The sequence below is a fragment of the Hyperoodon ampullatus genome (assembly GCF_949752795.1).
Source record: "Hyperoodon ampullatus genome assembly, chromosome: 10".
NCBI lineage: Eukaryota > Metazoa > Chordata > Mammalia > Artiodactyla > Ziphiidae > Hyperoodon > Hyperoodon ampullatus.
In genome coordinates this window covers 4,712,353-4,735,680 of record NC_136923.1, presented here as the reverse complement: position 1 = coordinate 4,735,680, position 23,328 = coordinate 4,712,353, and the positions used below count along the sequence as shown (strand labels likewise).

At 48.1% G+C, this 23,328-nt stretch overlaps 1 protein-coding gene across 3 annotated transcripts in view; it reads right to left on the bottom strand.

Annotated features, from left to right (window-relative positions):
- The window catches only part of NR2C2 (nuclear receptor subfamily 2 group C member 2), a gene marked incomplete at its 5' end in the record, with an annotated part of 64,544 nt that overhangs the window by 1,520 nt on the left and 39,696 nt on the right, over positions 1–23,328 (bottom strand). For 2 of the 3 annotated variants that reach the window (XM_079712935.1, XM_079712936.1), the window contains 11 exons: positions 1,653–1,758; positions 3,133–3,270; positions 4,532–4,671; positions 5,354–5,475; positions 6,567–6,744; positions 7,693–7,826; positions 11,254–11,347; positions 12,092–12,239; positions 13,116–13,295; positions 15,732–15,834; positions 18,247–18,447. In XM_079712935.1, coding sequence (XP_079569061.1) covers positions 1,653–1,758; positions 3,133–3,270; positions 4,532–4,671; positions 5,354–5,475; positions 6,567–6,744; positions 7,693–7,826; positions 11,254–11,347; positions 12,092–12,239; positions 13,116–13,295; positions 15,732–15,834; positions 18,247–18,447 — 1,544 coding nt within the window. Of the gene's footprint in view, positions 1–1,652; positions 1,759–3,132; positions 3,271–4,531; positions 4,672–5,353; positions 5,476–6,566; positions 6,745–7,692; positions 7,827–11,253; positions 11,348–12,091; positions 12,240–13,115; positions 13,296–15,731; positions 15,835–16,131; positions 16,198–18,246; positions 18,448–23,328 lie in introns of all 3 variants that reach the window. The other variant, XM_079712934.1, reaches the window with a different exon arrangement.

Sequence of the window (23,328 nt, the reverse complement as noted above, 5' to 3'; positions counted from 1 at the left end):
TTTCTTTTTGCTTTCCAGAATGTTCTAATTTTTTTCTACAGTGAACGTTATTTTTAAAAGGGGAAAATATATTTGTATTATGAAAGCAGTATTCCAGCACAATCATCCATTTGCCCAGCCACGGTGTCTGGCAGGGCACCCAAAGGTGCCAAGGGGCCGACAGGCTGAAGGGTCTCAGGAAGTCAGAAAAGGCCAGTCAGGGAGGACATCTAGCTGGGCCTTAGACGCTGGCTAAGGTTCCTGTCAGCAGAGATGCAAAGGATGGGAGAGGATTTCAGGAGGAACAAACAGCGTGAGAAAAGGCCTAAGGATGGGACAGACTAAAGCCATGACTGTATAAAGAGGACGCAACCATTCCAGGGCCTTTTCTTTGGGAACTGAGTGTTTCTGAGTGCTATGAGAGAGCCCCCCCCCACCCCAGCTCTCATTTCTGGCCCCAAATCACCTACCTGGCTTGCCCTCTTCTCCCCCAGGGTCCCTGGCTGGACCAGGAGTAGTGACTCAGGATTTTTTCAGAAACATCTACTTTCAAAGGCCAGAGAGCTGCCATCGTCAAGGCAATTCTCGTGTGCTGGGGCTCTGCCAGCAGCCCCAGAGGAGCCTTTTCAGCCTCTTCTGGTGTGGATTGGGCCCAGAGCCTCCTCAGGGGACAGCACGCCCACACGCCTGGCTGTATGAGCTCTGGTGTGGGTGTGTTACCACTTTGTATGCGTTGAGGCTGAAGCCATTCTAGATTCATTGTGAGGTCTTCAGTGACTCCAGTAGAAAATGGATCCTGCTTTGGCAAAAGCTGTGTCTGGCCATGGCGGCGTGCCTAAAGCAGAGGCAGGCTCTCTGCCAGCCGGGCCCGCCACAGGCCCCCAGTCACACCAGAGAAACTGTCCCCCTGGGGCTGGGGCACTCAGGCCCACAGGGCACCTACTGACTGAGGTCTGTCTGTGCAGAGTACATGATTGGGGGAAGGTGGGGAGGGAAACACTATGCTTGACAGGCCCCAGAAGTTCACATAGCCTCCAGTGGGTTAGAAGAGGTCACGAGCAAAGAGCTCTCCCACTCCTCAGCTGGAGGGAAAGCCTGCCAGCACATTCTGCCCTATTTCAGAACAACTTTCCTGGTCAAAGCTGCATGAGAAAGGCGTACAGATAACATTTTTTCCCTGCTGCCCAAACATTATAAATTTTCACCCAAATAAAGGAAATTGAAAAAATCAGTTTACGTGAGGATTAAATTACTACTTTGTCCACCCCAGTCACTCTTTCTAGGGGTCAGATTTGGCTTCTGTCAAGGAAACCCTTTTGTCTAGCACCGTCTCCTCAGTGAATGTGGGGCAGAAGGGCAGGGCTGCCGACTGTTCTGGACAAGCGGAGTCTCCGTGAGAACTCATCTCACACACAACATCAGCCCCAAAGGAGATCAAGGCTCTCAACCCCTCAAATTAAAGAGCAACAACCCAAGGTCTCACCCAGTCACCCAGCAACACTGGGATGGCCTGGGACTCCTGACCCTCCCCACTCCATTTTCAGCCGTAAAATGCAAGAATTAAAGTGTGATCAAATGGAGGCTCTACCAGGCTGCCAGAAATGGGAAGGCCAATGTAACTGATATCTGCAGCTACAGATCCAGCCTCGCCCCATCGTGCCCGTGTGCCTCACCGGTAGGTGTCTTCCGAGTAGGTTTTCTGAACATAGTCCTGCAACTCCATCTGTGCCTTTTCTTGGAATTTTTCAATCTGGCTTGTGCTGGTCAAACCTGGATGATCTGAAAAAATAAAAGTACCCCAAATTGTCTTCTGTATTTGGAAAGCCTCATTTGCAGACTTCTCAGTACTTATTTTTAGTAAAACTTCTGACAAATTTCTCAAGTGCAATAGATTGAGCTCTGAAGGCTGGTCTAGTTTGGATACTCTTGCTAGAACACTGGCTCTTCCTCTGTGCTCTGCCACGACCTGAAGGTTCCCAGGAGAGGTGTGGCCCCTGGGTGCTCACACCAGCCTCAGCAGCCCCACTGGGGCTGGTTCTAGACCTGTGGCTTCCTTCCTTACTCCAGACAACATATACCACATGAAATTAGAAATTACCATCTGCTCTCTAGATATTTAATCACATAGTGTCTCCCACTTTTATTAGCTATTTTGTTATTCATGAGTAGGGGGCCGGGGCAGCGGGACAGAGAGGTTAAGCTGGGTCCACCCCTGCTGTCGAGGACAACAGTCACCAAGTGGCCTCTCAGGAGGCTCAGAGAGAACAGCTGACGGGGAGTGAGTGAGGCCAGCCCAGTCGACTCTTACTTTCCACCAACAGTCTCGCTGCCTCTTCTTCATCTGCTGTGACCACACCTTTTGGCATGCCCTGCAGCTGCTGCTGCTACTGTCCTACAGAGACTGTGGGTAAACTTGTGCAGTTTCGATCTGTACTGGATTATAAGTGCTAACATACCTAAAAATTAGCAAAGAGCAAAACAGAACAAAACAAAAAAAGGACACTGGGTGGTAGTATAGTCATCCCTCGGTATCTACAGGGGATTGGTTCCAGGAACCCCCCCATGGATACCAAATCCACTGATGCTCATGTCCTTTATGTTAAATGGTATAGTATTTGCATATAACCTACACATATCTTTCCTTATACTTTTAAATCACCTCTAGATTACTTCTAATACCTAATACATTATAAATGCTATGTAAATAGTTGTACCTAGTTGCTGGTGCATGGCAAAATAAATTTTGCTTTTTGGAACTCCTGGAATATATTTTTCCTTGAATATTTTTGATTCACGATTGGTTGAATCCACTGATACGGAACCCGTGGACACAGAGGGCCAAATGTGTACTCAACTTTGTTTGCCGTAGTCTTATTTAGCCAATGGCTTAGTTAGGATACAGATGATATCTATTTAGCATATGAAGTTACTACAGCATATTTCTTTGGGAATATAAAGACAGGACTTTAAAAGAATGTATGTATTTATGTTAGCTAGCAAAGCACATATATTATGGGAACATTCAGTCACACACAGTGTGGCAGGGCTCTCTCTACACTGCTGACAACCCGACAAACATGCTCATGTTCAGAAATATCAGTAGACACAGGTGGAAAACCGTCGTTGAGTGACTGTGACCACTGCATATCTTACCGGGGCTAAAGAGAACTATAGCTTTAAGGTATGCATACTCATAGCCGTCTATATCCAGCTTCGCCATACTGTTACAGAACTCCTGAAGCTTCCAGATGTGCTCCATGACTTGCTTTATCCGGTCGCCAGAAAGTTTATCTAGAAATCAACATCACAGATCCTCTGAGAAAGGCTAATGAGAGCAATAACATGAGCTTCTTTGAGGGGCCACAGATTGAAAAAAATGAGAGAATAGTTTCACTTTTAAATGAAAAACCAGTTATCTCAAGAGCCTCATTTTCCAGTTATAGGTGAAGTGACAACAGGCACCCAGATTCCACTCTGTTAATATCCAGCCTCAGTAACGACCTCCGAGACCAGTGATTCTCCCCGGCCCCACCCTGGGCAGCACCTTTGGCCTGCAGGTGCTGAAGGCCCACATGCCAGTTCTTATCAAGGTCAATTCTTTCCAAGTCTCTGCAGGCACTGAATAAATATCTGCCAACCTGAACACGCTGGCATTTTTTTAGTTGTCAAAATAATTTTATCTGTTGTCTGATTTAGTCTTCATGACAGTATCTTGCTGAAGGCAGTATTATTATATTCAGTTAAAAATAAAACTAAAGCTCGTTTGCGAACAAACCTAAAATTCAATAAAATGTTACAGGGTTTTAAAAATCACCATTATATAACTATTCCAAAGGAATAACTAGAAAAACGAAGGTGTGACTAGGTGACTCACACTCCTAGGTCTCAAACACTGGGATGCCTGATTAAAAGAGCAATTCAACTCCACCTCAGATGCAAGTGTGATCTGCAGGGATAGTCTAGACCCTGGGCAGCGTGGGCTCCCTTGACAGTGTCTTCAGTGTGCCGCGGGTGTGCAGCTTGTGGAGACCGCCCCGGCTACTCCCCAGTCCTGAGATGGCTGGGACCTGACCACCCGATGTCAGGTGGTTGCACAGATCTCATAATAAGAGACTCACTTGTTCATTCACGCCCTGGACTAGGGGGTCACATGACCCAGGTCTGTGCCCCAGTCCCCAGCTCTTCCACTTGCTGCTTTATCCCAGGCAAGCCAGGGACCTTACTGGGACCTGGTCTTCCCATACGTAACCCTGATATAACAGTTTCTACTTTACAGGGTTGTGAGGATTTGTGAGATACATGAAAGGGCAACCTGTCAGTGAAGTTGAAAACAGAAGCTGTGACTATTCTGAAAACATCACTCAATGTCTGTATGTCGGAAATCAGCACCTTTTCCCAATTATTTTTTTCCTTTCCTCTTCATTATGTGAAAAGAAGGCAGTCGGGTAGAAATTTAAACATTCTGACGGGTAAGGGACGCTGTGGGACACAGGCTGGCTAAGCGGCGGGCCAGCCGAGACCAAGCCGTCCTTGCCCGCAGCCCCCGCCCTACCTTCCTGGATGCTGTTCTGCAGGTGGTTGACAATGGCGGCCAGGATGGTGGAGAGGCTCATGACCTGGGCGCACTGGGCCAGGCCGAGGGTGAAGAGCTCGTTCCAGCAGGCCCGCACCAGGCTGGTGTTGCAGTCCTGCCTGGGGACACAGAGGCGTGGTGGGTGCGGGGGCCGGTGGCACTCCTCCAAGCCCCCGCGTGTCCCAAACAAGTCGTGTCACCATGTATTTGCCGAAGGCCTATGGAATGCCCAGGATTGTTCTTCACAAACACCACTGTCCGTGACTGCCTTAATTGAAGTCCCTCTGAAGAGAAACTATTCCCTTAACAGCCCTGGTGTGGTTCTGTCACAAAAGGCTGCAGTGATCAAAGGACTGAGAGCCGAGGGTGGGCTCCGAAAGGTACAGACACACCCAGCCTGCCAGGGAGGAGCTGGGGCTGCAGCAGGGAGGAGGGGGGAATCTACACTCAGGACAGCACGGCTGATGCACCTCAAAACAATCTGTCTTCATCTCAGAAGCCCCCAGACGCAGTACCCCGTATTTGTCTCAAGATCACAGGACAAGTCCTGCCTTCCATTCCACTCCATCCCCTGCTCCTAGCACCAAGTCCAAGGCACATGGAGAAGGCATGATAAAGGTCTGAGGAACACTGCAGCCTTGGCCACCAAGGTTGTCCCCTTGCTACCACTCCACCAACTGTATTTAACAAGCAAATCGGGGCAAAGGAACAAACTGGAAGGGCCCTCAGAGATCTTCCAGGCCATTCCTAGAGCAGGAAAAGCCCTGCCCAAGGATACACACGGAGAAAAAAGCCACTTACCCAAGTGCCTGAAAGGCCGGGATGGACCTGGCCCAGTGCATGGAGAGGAAGAGCAGGCGGGACGCGGACTCGCAGATGTAGTGCACATTGAGGTACTCGGGCATCGGGCTGGGCATCGTGAGCTGGGAGAGAAAGCACAAAGCACGGGGCTGACCAAATGACGGGGGCAGCTTGTCAACACCAGTCTCTGACACTGAAGCCCCCGTGCAGAGCATCCTTGTGAAGCATACGTCCTCTGCAGGGGGGCCGGCACTGACTCCCTGTGGGGTCCTGCCCAGTGAACTAGGGTCTGATGGCCCCTAGAATGTGGGAGGACGGGGACCTCCCAGCTTATCCACACAAAAACATACATCTCAACTCTGCTTCAACTACACTGGTACTTGTTCTAAGGCAATTCCATTTTGAGCCACAGGTTCAAGTCTAACTCAAACTCAGGGACGGGTCAGCTCCACAGGCTAGCGGGGATTTGGCAGGTGGCCTCAGGGAACAGTGAATGAGAGCCGAGCAGGAGCCCTGATGGCAGGAGGAGTACACACCACCACCAGGATGTCGGGCTGGGTTCCAGGAGCCCCACTGTCTAGAAGAGGCTTGAATGCCTCTGAAGCTGGAATCCCACTGGTGACCTGTGTTCTTGGCACCCTTGGACAACTATGGGCAGGGATTCAGTCTTCCTAAGTGATTGGCCAGATCTCTCTAGTGGAGAATACGAGGGGAACTGAAGACTCAATCTGCAGACCTAGAGACCAGGGGCTCAGGGAGCCTGGCAGTGTCCTGGAGAAGTGAGGCCGGGGAGGTGAGTGCAGGGAAGACCGTGAGGACCTGACCAGTCTTCAAGTATATCTGAGATCTACTTTCTGTGGCTCTAGAGGGCAAGACGGTCAGGCCCAATGGCTGGGAAAGCCTGCTGGAACAGACACAGGGCCTGCCTGAGCCTATGCTGAAGCCAGGTCATCATGCGAAGGTGGATGGCAGAGCCGCCTGCATCAGCCTGTCTTGGCAGTGACAGGTGGCCACGCCTGCTTCAGGGTTACCAGCAAAGCCAAACAGCCAAGTGAGCAAGACAGTGAAAATGCTTCATAATGGGAACACTGTTCTGGAACACAAGATCCTGATCAAACACAACCGTATGAAAAATGAGCTCACTTCAAGGTTTGATTTTTTTAACTGAGACCAGCCTGGGCACAGAGCTCCTCTCCCCGCTACACACACTCACCTTAAATGTGACGTGAGTGTCTGAAAGGAGGGGGCCTTCGACCTCAATGATGGGTGTGGACTGGTCTCTGCTGATGACGTGGATGCTCCCTCCTCCACTGCCGTCTATCCCGTCCGCCAGGCTTGGAGGCGAGGAGCTGTCTGTGGTGTTAAGTGCTTTAGCTAAGGTGTCAAAAGCCCTGTGAGCAAAAATGTAGCAAGCGTTGTGAGTCCACAGCTTCTATGAGAAGAGCTCTAGCTGACATGTAATTTAGGGAACAACACACTGGGGAAAAGATAATTAACTGTGACTTGCTGAGAGGGGCAGCGGCTTCCACATGCTGTCTCCATGGTGCCTTGGGTGCTAAGCTAGATATTTATTTTCACACATAATTTCTGTTTTTTACAACTACTCTCCAAGGTAGAATTCTCTCCATCTTACAGATGTGAAAGCTAAATTTTCCAAGACCACCCAACTAGTAAGTGGTAGAACCAGAATTCGACCTAACTCAAATCCCATCCTCTTTCCATTGGATCCAGATTTTAATTTTCTACCAGACCACAAGTGAACATGAGTACTGGTGCACCTGAGTGGCCCCGGCCATGCACCTGCCTGGCCTGGCAAGAGGGGCAGGAGTGGCCGGTCCAATAGGAAAGGAGCAAACCTAGTGGCCCAGCTGCAAAGAGAACACACCCTTGGCAGCGGGCACAGGTGTCTGGACCAGCTGGTGCCATCTAACAGCTAATCTCTGTCTACCCTGATGAATCGATTTAAGCTCTAAACTCAGTACTTGGAAAAAAAGATACATAAGATAGACAGGAGTGGGAAAGGGGATGCACCGCTGATGTTTGGGCACCGTAAGCAGTGACCAGTACAAGTAACATCTCTTCCCCTGCTTCCACTGAGTTACTCAAGTTAGTTTATTATCTGGAATGAAAAGAGGTTTTAGACTGTTTTATATTGTGTAATAAAATGGGTCCACATTCCCATAGTTGAAATTTGAAAGAAGAGAGACATGCAGGGGCACTGGGACAATTTTGAAATCGTTGATTAAATACAGGGTGGGTGTCAAAATGCTGCCACCCACCCTCACAACACCGCACCTGTGTGTATGTCAGGAGGGGCCTCCACCCTCATGGGTTCATACCGAGTAATCTCACTTGCAGACTGGTCCTCTGGCTGCATTTCTGAAGTGTCACCATTGTTAAGGGATTCACTTAGGTTGGCAAGGGAAGTTACTACATTTGCCAGTGTGCCCAGGGCTCCCTGGCTTGTTTCAGCCTGTTAATCAGAAAATAATAATATTAAAGATGAACACACATACAAGACTCTCAGGGCAATGAAGGTTTAATGTTGCTTTAAAAACAGCTTCTATGGGGGTATGGATATGATGGGGCAGTGAGAGGAAGAGCTTTTTGGTGATGAAACAGTTCTGTATCTTGATTGTGATGGTAGTTACACAAACATACACATGCGATAAAATGACAGAACAAAAACAGATAAGCTGGATGTCACCAAAATTTAAACTTTTGTGCTTCAAAAGACATTATCAAGAAAGTAAAAAGACAATCTCTCTCTCCCCACACACAAAACACAACCCAGAGAATGGGAGGAAATTTTTGCAAATTATACATCTGATAATGGTTTAGTAGCCAGAATATCTAAAGAACTCTTACAGCTTAATAAGAAAAAGACAAATAAGCTAGTTAAAAATGCAAATAAAAACCACAGTGAGATATCACTTTATACCTACTAGGATGGTCACAGTGAAAAAGACAGATAACAACAAGTGTTGACAAGGATGTGGAAAAATTGGAACTCTCATATGCTGCTGGAAGGAAAGTAAAATGGTGCAGGCGCTATGGAAAACAGTGTGGCGATTCTTCAAAAGTTTAAACGTAGAGTTGTTATATGACAACAGCAATTCCATTCCCAGGTACATATGTAAGAGAAATTAAAACATATGCGCAGGGCTTCCCTGGTGGCGCAGTGGTTGCGAGTCCACCTGCTGATGCAGGGGACACGGGTTCATGCCCTGGTCTGGGAAGATCCCACATGCCGTGGAGCGGCTGGGCCCGTGAGCCATGGCCGCTGAGCCTGCGCGTCCGGAGCCTGTGCTCTGCAACGGGAGAGGCCACAACAATGAGAGGCCACCGTACCACCAAGAAAAAAAAAAAGTGAACAAAAAACCTTGTACACAATGTTCACAGCAGCATTATTCCTAATAGGGAAAAAGTAGAAACAACTCAAATGCTCATCAGCTGACGAATGGATAAATAACACATGATATAGCTACTCAATGGCAGATTATTTGGCAATAAAAAGGAATGAAGTACTGATACAGGCCACAACATGGATGAACCTTGAAAACATTATGATAAGAGAGAAGCCAGTCACAAAAGGCTACATATTGTATGATTCCCCTTATATGAAATGTCCAGAATTGACAAAACCATAGTCAGAAAGTGAGTGGCTGGCAGGGGTTGGGAGTGGGAAGAAGGGGCAGTGACTGCTTAATGGGTTCAGGGTTTCTTTTTGGGGTCATGAAAATGCTCTGGAATTAGAGAGTGGAATTAGATAGTGGGGATGGTTGTAACAATCTTGTGAATATACTGAAAACCACTGAATTGTACACTAAAAGGGTAAATTTTTTGGTATGGGAATTACATCTCAACTAAAAAAAAAAAAAAGAAAGCCAAAGATATACTCAAACAAACAAACAAACCAAGATACGTATACAAACATGTCTGCTGTATTTTTTTTTTTTTTTTGCGGTACACGGGCCTCTCACTGTTGTGGCCTCTCCCGCTGTGGAGCACAGGCTCCAGACGCACAGGCTCTGCAGCCATGGCTCACGGGCCCAGCCGCTCCGCGGCATGTGGGATCCTCCCAGACCAGGGCACGAACCTGTGTCCCCTGCATCGGCAGGTGGACTCTCAACCACTGCGCCACCAGGGAAGCCCTGTCTGCTGTATCTTGATTATAAAAATGAAAAACTAGAATCAGTAGAAAAGATCATAAACAGAGATGTGGTTAATAAATCACAGAACCACCACACAGCAGAATATCATGCAGCTGGTGAAAGATGTAGGTCGTCATGATACATATGTTGAAGGGAAAAAGTTGAAGGGTGAAAAAAAGAAAAAGAACGATACCCAGCCCCGTCCCCACATCCTGCCCTGGTCCTGATCCTGTGCTATGGCTATGCAAGACACGGCCTCCGGGAGAGGCTGGGCGAAGGGAGCATGCAGCACTGTGGTATCTTTGTATTTATTCAAAGTAAATGATTTTGAATGTATAATTGTTTCATAGTAAAAAGTTTAAAAATCAGCTTCTGAAAATAGCTACCTTTAAGGGGTTCTGCTATGTTCTATTATTCATGACAAGCTTCTGGGGTGGGTCCTGTCACTTCCACGTCCTGGAAGAGTGGCGGGTAGGGCCTGGCTATGACCCGCAGCTGCTGTCTTCACTACACTTCACTCACCACCGCACAGCTTTGTGCTCCTTCTGGATGCAGCGACCACAACAAGTCCTAGCAGTTAGCGTTTACGGATTGGGCGCTGCGTGCTTTACCAAATTAACTTACTCAGGTTTCCCAACACCCCTGCCTGGTGGGTGCTGGGGTGGGGATGGGAGGGCACAGGGTGGCCGGCTCTGTACCAGCCTCTGTGTGGGTGGCACACGGGACAGGGGCTGCGCAACCCCCTGCCATCAGGAGTTCAGGGTACTCAGGCCTTACTTTCAGGTTTATGGTGTGTCCACCCCACCAGGTGGTCAGTCACTGTCCTGCACGTCTGCCGGGTTAAGGCAACGAGCCAGGCATGATTCGTCACCACCGCCCGAGGACAACAGGCTCAAAGCCCAGCCAGGGACCGATGGGTGGAGGGCAGCTGTCCATCGGCTCTCATTTTTGCCTTTCCTTTCCCAGAAGAGGACGTTCCTTAACGCGCCACATGCGCATGAGAGCAGACAACAGGGGAGCCTGCAGGCCCAGCTCTGGCTCTGAGGGTGGCAGCAACGCCAGCGCTGTTCTAAGTTGCTCCTTCCAGAGCAGAGACTTTGGGGCTCAGGGGGGCTGCCGCCGCTTCATCGTTGCTCGAGTTACATCAGGGACAATAAGGTGAGAGAAGCGATGGGCTCCCTTGCCTGGATAAAACTGCCTCTCCTCAGGTATCTCCACGGGAGGCAGCCAGCTGTCTTTCTTGGGGTGACAAACATCTCTGTCTGCAAGTTGGATTCCCTGTAGCTGACTTGCTCTGTCCGGGTTGGAGCTGCCAGAATCCTGGCTGGACTTCTTCCTGCAGGTCATCTAATAAAAAGGAACTAGGGACCTGCAGGTCATCTAATAAAAAGGAACCAGGGACTCCTGCAAAAGGCTATCTTAGGATAAGGAGCTCTTCCTGCCCGTAGTTTGCCAATGTGCATCCCTAGGGGGGAAAATCTTAGAAGTGAACCACAGAATTTTCACCAAATTGAACTCTAGACCCTGACATGTTAAGTGACCATAACCAGCCAGCTCTGAGTTGCCAAAAAGCCATTGGCATCCCTGAAACAAATCACAGCATGGCTGTATCAGAAGTAAATGGAGATGCAGAAGGCCATGGCCTCAACGTAGTCTGAAGGCCAAGAAGGTGGTGAGTGCACACATTCAGAGAAGCGGCCTGCACTGAGACATAAAAGTGGAGAAGGCATGAGGAGAGAACATCACCTTGGAATCTGTGGCCAGGAGAACCGTACCATCCTCACGTATCAAAGGCTGCTGGATGTTCACAAGCATCCCTGGATCAAGAAGACCTGTTTGTCTATTTAAGACATAAAGAAACCCAGAGTAGCTTCCAACATTTAATGCACAGTGTGATCAGGCTGCGTTTACCTGTCCCGTCCACATCTGCAAGGCTGAGCAATAGAAAAGCTAACTAGACTCAGCCACTGAGTGACTCACCAACCCCCTTCTCTCTACAATGAGATGTGCAGAGCCGGGTCTGCAGCCTGAGACAGGATGACACAGACCGCACATCCCCCTGGGCTTCCACGTCCACTGCTGTGCCAGTAATGCTAACCTGATCTCAGAGTATCACCAGGGCATTCCCAACTCTAGCGCTTGCCATGATACATTTTGGATTTCTTGTTTCCCTCTTTCTGTTCCTTTGATAGATTACATTAAAAAAAAACATATAATTTGACTTGTGGCACCATCTACACCACACCTGGATCTTAGGCCTTTTATCTCTACTGCAAAAAAGCCCCAATCCTGAATCATGGAACAACTGTTTTCCTGCAAGAATGATGCCTGAACTACAGCACATAATCCCAGCACCTGGGATAGGAGAAATTCTGACCCCATCCTAAATCAACCATCCTCAGGCCTGGACAGAGGTGTGACTAGAGTGGCTCCAAAAAGGGTGGGATAAGGCAAGATAAGACTCAAGGCTGTGGCCCTCAGGTGGGGAGCCACATAAGCCCCCTTTCCAAGGAATATCTGTGCTTCCCCTAATCAGCTCCAAAGGCTGATTACAGTGTCGCCCTTTGTCAACACAGGGACTGACCTTGCTCCATCTTTATCTGCCACAAATGTTGGTGTGGCTATCAGAGGACTTCTCAGGTCCTTCCGGATATAGATTTTCTCCGTTGAAGCAGCACAATTGCTTGGTTTCTCCCGCTGCACATCAAAGGGCTTCCGTTCACTCTGCACAGCTTAAATCACAACAGAAATACCCATGTTTAAAAACCACATCCTTCACGGGAGAGGTAGGAGTCCTCTTGACTAAGCCCACTGCTGTAAGGATAAGCTCGGTGCTAGACACGCCTGGCTCAACTTCCACAGTGGACTTCGCAGCCAAAGGAGAGAAAGGCTCAAAGCCCAAGTGTTGTCAAATCTAAAGGAGCTCAAGATGGCGGGTGCCATGGCCGAGAAAGGACTGAGTGGCGTTTGTGTGGGTATCATTCTGTCACTTCCTGCTGCTCACAGGACTCTCTCCAGGAGGAGAAACACCCCCTCAGGTGGGCCCTTAACAGAGAGCTGCCCATGCCCCACGTGGAAAAGGAAGCATCCTAATGCCCAACTCGAGCTGGACAGCTTCTGCTGTCAGTGGGGCTCAATTTTACGTGACACCAGTGACCTCTTCCTTCATCATCTGGTACCAGAGCAAGAAAACATGCCAGAAACAAATGAAGAAAACAGACCTTTGCAGAAGAAAGAAAAGAGGACCCCAGACGCATCATGTAAGGAAGGCAAGGGTGCTATTTCATGGATGGGGACCTGTGGCTCAGAGGCCACATGACTTCCCAAGGCCTCCCGGCTCCTGGGGGCAGGGCTGGAGCTGACGTGGTATCAGCTTTACCCCAAAGCCTGTGTTGATCCCACTCCACATGCTGCCTCCCAAATTATCTGGACTAGGTTTCCACTGTGGAAACCAACCAACCCTAGTGGTATCAGCGCCGCATCACTGAGCTGACCCTGAAGGTGAACCAAAATGAAGCCTCAACAGATACTGTTGGCCAGGCATGGAAACCTCACTTTATTAATAACCCCTCCTTATTAACTCACGTGGTTTTTTAATAGTTACTCACATTCCATCTTCATGCCCATCTCTAAGCATTTTTTCAGCCGGCAAAACTGACAGCGGTTTCGGTGGTGTTTATTGATGATGCAGTCTTGATTGCTCCGGCAGCTGTAGGTCAAATTTTTCCTTACGCTCCTTTTGAAGAAACCTTTGCAACCTTCACAACTGACAGCCCCATAGTGACGGCCTGAAAGAGAAAGGTAAGTCTATCGGGGACTGGTGTGCAGGGTCAGATGCCAGCAGCCACGGGCCAACCACAGGTCTGAGCACTGAGCACGGCACCCAGGGCCTTCACATTTTTCTACCATCTTTAAAGTAGCCCTGTGAGGTCATGATGGACAAACGGAAGCTCAGACAGGTTATGCGGCCGCTGGTAAATGGCATGACCTCAATGCTCCGAGTGCACAGCAGTAGCTCGCGGATGATGGCTGGGCTGCACCGTCTGTTGTACTCACCGGGCACGGCTCTGCAGACCTGCCTGGTGAAGGCCCTCAGCTCCCCTGTCCCGTCAAGAGTGTCAAAGGGCAAACACAAGCTCGTGTTTTGTTGGCCCAAAGGGTCTCATCCTGCATTTACTCCCTCTGTGTGCATCACGTCCTGGGCCCCAGACTGATCCGGGGTGGGGAGCCCAGGCCAAAGGAAGGCCGCCAGTTCTTTTTTCTAAGCTTATTTACTTTGGGGGGTCTCTAAGTTCTAATTCCCTCCCACATTAAAAAGAGCCGCGGGCTTCCCTGGTGGCGCAGTGGTTGAGAGTCCGCCTGCCGATGCAGGGGACGCGGGTTCGTGTCCCCGTACGGGAAGATCCCACATTCCCACAGCCGCGGAGCGGCTGGGCCCGAGAGCCATGGCCGCTGAGCCTGCGCGTCCGGAGCCTGTGCTCCGCAACGGGAGAGGACAACAGTGAGAGGCCCGCGTACCGCAAAAAAAATAAATAAATAAAAAATAAAAATAAAAAGAGCCGCACATGAGTTTACCCTTCCTCACGTTCCCAGCTGGGACCGCCCTCGCGTATGCTCTCCTGGTTTGGTCTCATGTAACCCAGGGTCGTAACTACACTGCAGGGTCTGAGTTCACAAGGTCATTGTGGACGGCGGCTGCAGAGCAACCCATGGCCCTAAGCTTTGGCGCATGGAGCCGTTCTCCAACTCTGCACTTAGAGGGTCTCAACTGTGTGCCTTTAAGAAGAGTCATGCTGAAATGACTCTGTGGACATCATTTTTCCTTCCTTGCAGTGGATTTCCTTGGGTTCTCTAGGCCTTAGAGTGATCTCTAATATCTGGAGACAATGGCACTGCAAGCCTGTCATGAGCTTTCAGCCCAGAAGGGAAAGCCAAGCAGATTCTGTGGCCTCTGCTATGCTCATGCTTCATTCACTTGTTTGAAAGTTTGCAGAATGTCTCTCCTTGCTGAGCAACAAGATGGGGATATAGAGATGAAGGGGTCAGACATGGTTCCTGCTCTTAAAAAAAGAGCACATTCTGGAGGGGAAGACAGGCCTGTAAGGAAGCAACTAGAAAAGAACACATCCAGTGCCCAGAGATCTGAACAAAAGGGTGATGAGGACAGAGGCAGCGCTGGCCCCTGCCTATGGGGCAGATGAGGGCTTCAGAGAAGGGGCGAGAGAGCACAGCACCTGAGGCATGAGCGGGCGGGGCTGGAGCTTCCGGCCTTCAGTTGGTGCTTGCCTGGGGTTGTCTTCCTCTTAAGAGGCTTGGCTCCTTTTTTTTTTTTTTTTAAACCATGACCACAAAGTATCCAAAGTTCCTATGAATGTAGTGACCAAAGAATAAAGTAGAACCAAGTGGTCATCTCAGGACTCAGGTCAGTGTCCCTAGCATCACTTACCCTCTATGGCTCCCACTGTTAGCAGGCTGAAGTCTGAGCTTTTGGGCCAGACATCTTCTTTAGTCTCCTTGTACCCACCTCCTAACCATGGAAGCCCAGGAGTGCTTCCCCAGAGACATGGTGGGTATGGATGTTAAACTCTCCAGGCCCTGGTCCCGCCAGCTGGAACACCCTTCTGCTTTACCTGACAGCACACACTCAACCATCAAGGTCACCAATGTGACTTCAGGCCTTTCCTGACCCTGGGACTCCAGCCAGAATCACATGCCCCCTCCTGTTTATCACACTGGGTTATAGTGAGGGCATGACAGAGGCAGCTACAGTTAGGACGAGGGAGGGATAGACAACAAACACATCTTGTGAAACAGCAAAGAACTGAGCAGATATTAACCAGACTAATTAAATGATTGCTCTTTTTTGGGGGGGAGGGGGCGGGTGCATGGCATGTGGGATCTTGGTTCCCCAACCAGGGACTGAACCCTCACCCCCTGCAGTAGAAGCGTGGAGTCTTAACTACTGGACCACCAGGGAAGTCCCAATTTCTTTCTTACTAGTACAAAAATAATTGACACCCAACCAAGATTTACAAATCACAGAAATAGTTTCTTGATTTCTCCTTTTGATTCTTATAATCTGACAAACTGATTTGCTTATTTACATCACCACCCCAATAAGAAGAGTGGAGTTCATGTTTTGAAACCTACAAGCCTCCCCCGCCCCAGATTTGGTGCATGATGTTGGCCCTGATGTGCACCCAGCATGGCCTTTGGTTACTCACCTGAGGCTTTGTCGCCACACACCACACAGTACTCTACCACCTGGGGCCGCTGGACGTCGGCCTTCCCCAGAAGACGCTCCACAGAAGCAGAGTCCGTGACGATCTAAGAAGAATCAGGAAATAAGCAGAGTGCTGATGAAAAAACAAAGCACTAAGCAAAGTAATGTTCAACTGTGAATTCCTAATCTCGGGTTTCTAAGAACTCTGGGCAGAACTGGGAAAATGCCACGTGACAACTGAATCTGCCACCAGGAATGGCATGGCCGCTCATCTGGACCAAGCCCCTTCAGTGGTGGTGGGTGGCAGTGGGCTTGTCCAGGGTCAGACACTGGTTTTCAGGGACCTACCCTCCTATCTGGCCACCCCAACCACCTAGGACTAGGGGCCGTGTGGGGACTCACGGCGGATGCTCCAACATGAAGATACTCAAGGTCTTCTTGGTTGCTTCTCTATTCTCATGAAACAGCTTGAAAGTACACAGAGAGGTTTACTTGGCAGAAAAATAATTAAGCTTTATTGACTAAATAACTAGCTCTCTCGTGAGGCAGCTGGGAGTGGAGGGACTAGGATAGGTGGCCTCTGAAACCTGTTATTTCTCCTTCATTTGTAGGTGACTTTCTAGGTGACCCACAGTGCTGCTCACTTGGAAGAGTAATGTAACTGGCTTCAACATGAAAAAGTGAAAAATAGCTGTTATTAAATCATGTACTAACAATAAGCCTTAAAATGATTTATGTACAGTGAGAATATATACAGAAATCATTATGTGCAATGACCTCTTATAAGACATACAACAGAATCACCAGCCATCCTTTCAAAAACAAGGAGTCGAAGCAAGCAGGGAGGAACTCTGATTCCAGAGGATCAGATGTACACTAGGAAAGGAAGGATGAAGAAGTATTTACTAATGGCATTATGAGGTGTCTCAGAAGTACAGCTCTGGAAGCTGAACATATTGGTGTCCTGAACCCAGCTTCAGTGGAAGGAAAAAAACCCCTTTCCTTCCTGAATTTTCTCCATAGTAGAAATCTCCCTGCAAAACACGTGGATTCTTAGCAGCATTATTCACAGTAAAGGTCGAAGCAACCCAAGTGTCCACTGACAGATGAATGGAAAAACCAATCGTGGTCTATACATACAGTGGAATATTATTCAGCCTTTAAAATGAAGGAAATTCTGACACATAATAAGACAAAACACAGATGAACCTTGAGGACATTCTGCTCAGTGAAATTAGCCAGTCACAAAAGGACAAATATTACAGGATTCAACTTATGTGAGGTCCCTAGAGTAGTCAGACCCATAGGAAGTGGAATAGTGGTAGCCAGGGACTGAGGGGTGGGGAACGGGAGTTGTTCAGAGGGGACAGAGTTTCAGTTTGGGAAGATGAAGAGTTCTGGGGATGGGTGGTGGTGATGGCTGATGAAGAGTTCTGGGGATGGGTGGTGGTGATGGCTGATGAAGAGTTCTGGGGATGGGTGGTGGTGATGGCTGATGAAGAGTTCTGGGGATGGGTGGTGGTGATGGCTGATGAAGAGGTCTGGGGATGGGTGGTGGTGATGGCTGATGAAGAGTTCTGGGGATGGGTGGTGGTGATGGCTGATGAAGAGTTCTGGGGATGGGTGGTGGTGATGGCTGATGAAGAGTTCTGGGGATGGGTGGTGGTGATGGCTGATGAAGAGTTCTGGGGATGGGTGGTGGTGATGGTTGATAAAGAGTTCTGGGGATGGGTGGTGGTGATGGCTGCACAACAGTGTGCATGTCCTTAATGCCCCTGAACTGGACACCTAAAAACTATTAAGATAGTAAATTTTATATGTTACCACAGATTTTTAAAAAACTTAAAAACCAGAACCAAACAAGACCATGGATTGCACCCTGACCTGGACTAAACATGCTCCATGCTTGGCCACCATGGGACACTGGCCTTGAGTCCCTGCTTCTCTGAGTGTTGGAACTGGAAGTTCAATGCTTCCCAATAACCCTGCTCTTCTTCCAGCCCTTGCTCTCCTCCTTCCTGTACCTGCCCCAAGCCCATCCCGCCTGCCAGAGGAGGGAGAACCAGTGCAGAACGGAGGGGCCCACAGGCAGCAGGAACAAGATCAGAATAAAGAGCTGGGCCAGTCCGAAGTAAGAGTTAGAACAAGTCGGTCCTTATCTGACTGTGGTCAGCCCTTGGTAGTGCCCCTAAAGCATCACAGGCCAAGGGCTGCCACCACGTGGCCTTGGTTGAGAACAATTCTCCAGTGGCTCATGCCAACTGCTCAGGTCAGTCTCCTGTGGGGCCGCTGATTTGCTGGCTCAAATTCCATTCCATCTGAGCACTGCAGCGGCTGCCTTCTGGGCCTTGCCACTCATTTGCTGTTTTTTTACTTTAGCCGAGGCAGCAACCCACCATGTTTGAGGTCCCCAAAGGACCTACTAGAGATGGATTTGGCCTCCATGGTAGAGGTAAGAGTCAAGAACAAGTGCAGTAGCAGAAGTGCTGAAACAAACACCTGTCAACAGGTCTTACTTGGATCCTGCCAGGGACGAGGTTGTCCGAGGTGGTGAATATGAGCTGCTTGGCACTGGAGGTCTCCGGGGAAGCCAGGATCACCTTCCCAGTTCCAGCTCCATCTGGGCTGGTCAGGATGAACTGCTGCTTGGGGGATCCGGAGGCGTCCACTGCGGTGACTATCTGGATCTTCTGTCCTGTCTGCTGGTCTGTCACAATCTACAAGACACAACACGGAGGCTGCTCTCACGGAGCATGTGCAGTGGCTGCCAACGCCGGCCCGGAGTCAGTGCTGGTCCAGGACAGTTTCACCAGTGCCGGTGAAATGGGAAAGAGAAAACAACAGGGAGCTTTTCAGAAACTGGTTTTCATACAGCTCATTTTATTCTAGGATGATATCATCCCTCCTACTTTTAGAATTAAAATGCCCTTTGGAAGTGGAGGGAAGGGAAACTGTATGAAGGTGGTCAACTTGAAGTTGTCTGGAGAGTAAATCCTTAGAGTTCTCATCACGATGAAAAAAACACTTTTTTCCTTTTTATTTTTTCTACATGTATATGAGATGGTGAATGTTAACTAAACTTGTGGCAATCATTTCACAATATATGTAAATCAAGTTATTATGTTCTACACCTGAAACTTAGTGCTGCATATCAATTACAGTTCAATAAAACTGGACAAAGAAAGGCCCTTTCTGTTATGAAATGAAGACAGTAATAAATAGTAGATGATAGGTTTAACTAAAAAAGAAAAAAAAATCCTTGTCCTAGGCATAATAAGAAATGTGGGCAACCCGAACTTATTTTTTTGGGGGGGCCACACTGCACGGCATGCGGGATCTTAGTACCCTGACCAGGGACTGAATCCAGGCCCACTGCAGTGGAAGCGTGGAGCCCTAACCACTGGACCGCCAGGGAATTCCCTACCCTAACTTTTTGAAACCCCAAAACCTGAGAATGGCTGCTTTAAAGGGCTATTTCTGAAGGGAAGGTCCTATAAATAATCCTGCCTTGGAGTGACAGAATGCAGGGAGCCCCTTGCTGACACACATCCAACTTCTCCCACCTCTTGACTCTGAGGTCTCTAAGCATAGAGATAACACCTGTTTCAGGGCTGCATCCCCAGGGCCAGCACAGGGCCTGGCACATGGAGAGACGATGTGAATAAAAGACTGTGGAAGCCCTGGAGGCAGTGGGCGCTGACTCCGGAGAAGCCCTGATCCTCATTTCTCCAGGGACGGCCACCAGTCATGAGGCCCACTGCCATAGCTCACCTCTTCCCTGCATCCCTGCCTAAGTGCATCAGTCACAATTAAGATAGCTGCTACGTAAGAGCAACTTCTCTTATTCCTGCTCGTGAAGTTCTTTGAAGCTGTTCTATCCTGTTCCTGTCTCTCTTCCAGACCAAGTGCCCAACTTGGAGCATGGGGCCACCTTTTCTCTGAGGACCCCAGCAGGCCCTCACTGCAGACAGGACTCTTGGGGTGCGTGCGCTGGGCCTTGGGAAAGGGAGACATACTGTGTCTCTGGTTGGACCCCAGCTCCCTACAGAACATTTATGGACATGTCTGGAATCTGCAACGCCTCTTGATAGAACTGCTTTGGGTCATGGCATCCCAAGGTTCAGACAGCAAACTCACACAGAGTCCTACAGCTTTGCCAACAGTCCAATACAGAAAATCCAACGATGCTGGTAGGTTCAAAAGAAAATGACACAAGCAAGGAAAGAGTCAATTACTTAACACGTGTTTACTGGGCACCCACTAGGTGACCGGCACTATTCTCGGTACTAGAGATGCAAGTGTGAACACGGCGGGGAGCTCGGCTGCTAGAGGAAAGACAGACTGTGCACCCTGCCATGAAGAGTTCAGTCAGCGCCCAAGTGCCACAGAGGAAACAAAAAAGCAGGGTAATGGACAAAACACGACATGGGGAAGGAGGCAGGGGAGCAGCTTCAAGAGGAAAGACCTCTCTGAGGGAGTGACAGTGGACAAAGACCCAAATGAGGCAAGAGAGGAAGCCGTGCAGAGCTGTGACAGAGTGGGTTGCAGGCTGAGGGCCCAGTGAATGCAAGACCAGAGAGCCACAGGCTGGACACGAGTCCCAGCACATCATCACTTCCAAGTGAATGGCCAAAAGACCTTTAAGGGGATTCCCTGGTGGCGCAGTGGTTAAGAATCTGCCTGCCAATGCAGGGGACACAAGCTCGAGCCCTGGTTCAGGAAGATCCCACATGCCACAAAGCAACTAAGCCCGTGCACCACAACTACTGAGCTGGCGCGCCTAGAGCCCGTACTCCGCAACAAGAGGCCACCGCAATGAGAGGCCTGCACACCGCGGTGAGGAGTGGCCCCTGCTCGCTGCGGCTAGAGGGGGCCCATGCAACAACGAAGACCCAACACAGCCAAAACTAACTAACTAAATAGAAGATAACATTCCTTCTTAAAAAACAATAAAACAAACAAAAAAAAACTACACATGACACACTCTTCCAGCAATCCTACTTTGAGGAACTGATCCTACAGAAATACTCTCACATGTCCTAAATTAAGCAGGTAAAGGTTATTTATTGCAGCATCCAAAAAATGGGATATCAAACCGCCACGCAAGAGAAAGAGGCAGCTTATCTGTACCACAGGGAAATACCTCCAAAAGAGAGTGAAGTGCAGAGCAGTGTGGGCAGAAGGTGGACAGGAGTGTAAAAATATGCTGTATTGTTCACATGTATGCTTGCAGGTGTAGATGCAGAGCCCACCTCTGGAAGAATGAATATGCAATATGGTAACAGTGGCTTTTCTTGGGAGAGACGTAAGTGACTCCACGAAGAGGGAGGGAGGGAGACCTGTCTTTTACTCTGTATGGTGTAACTTTGTTACAGTGTGCAACTACTACCCAGTCAGCACATACAAACAGACAACTCCTATGAGTATCTGAGAGGGGCCACTAGAATATTAGAGCAAGAAAGGAAATATCAGATGGTTGTGGATGGAGAAAGGACAGAGAACAGGTACTGGCTGCTCAAGAAGGATGTGCAGAAATAAAGAGCTGGTGGAAGAGAGACCTAGGGAAGGAGGATGCTACAAGAGCCCAAGATGCAGTCCCCTGGGGAATGTAATAAGGATTTCAAACTTTTAAAAAACATATAAACAGCAGAAGTCTTTTCTAGTAACATGTGAAACCTCAAAAAATAAAGTAGATAAAAAAGCACTGTATTATATAAATGTATTTTATAAGCTCAAATTTAAACATTTCCTTCAGTCACACAATGAGTATAATTACACTCTCCCGAAAACATAAATGTGAAATGCGGAGTGTGGAGGAATAGCTCTGGAAAACCTTAAAATCCACGGAGATGGCAAAAGAAGGTTTAAGCCAAGATCTGCCCCAAAGAAAATGAACATAGATTACAAGTGAGTGCACCAGTGACCTCCAGCATGTCAAATTTGGTATGTGACATGTTCAAGTGTATTTTTTTTAATCTACTTTAATTGCTTTGAAAGCTGGACTAAAAAATGAAATTTGAACGTAATGTTTGTGTAATCTGGGAAACAGTAAAGAACACAGTTTGAAAACCAATGGCCTAAAAAGACTACATATGATGAAAACCCATGAAATTTACTGAGAAGCTAGATTTTGTGATGGCATGGCTCCGACTAAGCCTCATTTTCAGACAAGCAGGTGTTCTCCTACAGCTTTTCTTATCTCCATCTCCTTCCTCCCATAGTTTCTGCCCTAGACCTCTGTACCCCCAAAAACAACAGCTCTCAACCCCAGTCACAAGGCTACCTCTCCTGCTCTGAGGACCACCACCCTTCGCACTTGGCCCCAAAGCCCTTTTGCAGCCATTAGGATGACATGATACTGATGAACACAAGACCATCATCAGATCAGCCCTCTGTTGGTCTGCACAACTAGATATGTTGGGCCTGCGTTGACTGACACCTTAATTTTTGCTATCATTATTAAAAACAATAAAAATAAATCCTGGAATGGGAAAAAATAGTTATAAAGGATTTAATTGGGAAAACTGATGAAATTTTAGAATATGGACTATGGACTAGATAATGGCATGTTTCAATATTAAATTTATTGATTTTGATAACTGTATTGTAATTATGTAAGAGAAAATACATGCTGAAGTATCCATGGCAAAGAGGCATGATGTCTCCACTTTATTCTCAAATGATTCAGAAAAAACACATTATACATACATTCAGAATGTTACAGCAAACAACTGGTGAATCCGTGTAAAGGGGACACAGGATTTATATGTATTATTTTCCTTAAGTTTGAACTTATATGAAAATAAAACATTAAAAAATTATAACACAGATGCTAACATTTATCGACGTCTACTTCCTACAGCTTTATAGGCAGTATCTCTTAATCCTTTTACAATCCTATAAAACAGGTACTATTACTGCTGTCACTTTACAATCATAGATGTTATAGAAACGTTTCCCAGGATCACAGTGCTGAGTGGAAGAAGATTTGGCCCTAAAATCTGTTCCATTCAGAGCCAAAGCTACTAAATGTTGCAGAGCTTGCCATCCTTACTGAATAACCTTTCCCTCCCAACCTTATCACACAAGCCACTATTTGGGTTCAGAGCACTGTTATTCATTAAAATATCAGAAAATGTATTCTTTCCCCACACCTCAGGGGATCAGAGATCCATCACTGAAGTCAGGGCTAGAAATGAAAACTTCATCAAAGCCATCAGCACCAACATCAAGAACCCAGAAACCAACCTATGACCAATAACTTTCTTTAAAAAACCAAACCTTGAAAAACAGTCAGTTCTGTTGCACTGAGGTAGGTCCCTTTTTTTTTTTTTTGCCCCACAGCACAGCATGTGGGATCTTAGTTCCCCAACCAAGGATCGAACTCGTGTCCCCTGCAGTGGAAGCATGAAGTCTTAACCATTGGACCGCCAGGGAAGTCCCGAGGTATGTCTAATTTTATTGACAGTGCACAATGAAAAGATTTTCAACTATACTTACTTTACATAAAACTCATGCTAATGGGTTATCTTCCCTAGAGAAACTGAAAGCTCAACACCAAAGATCTATTCTACAAGACTGCTGCTCAAGAAACTTAC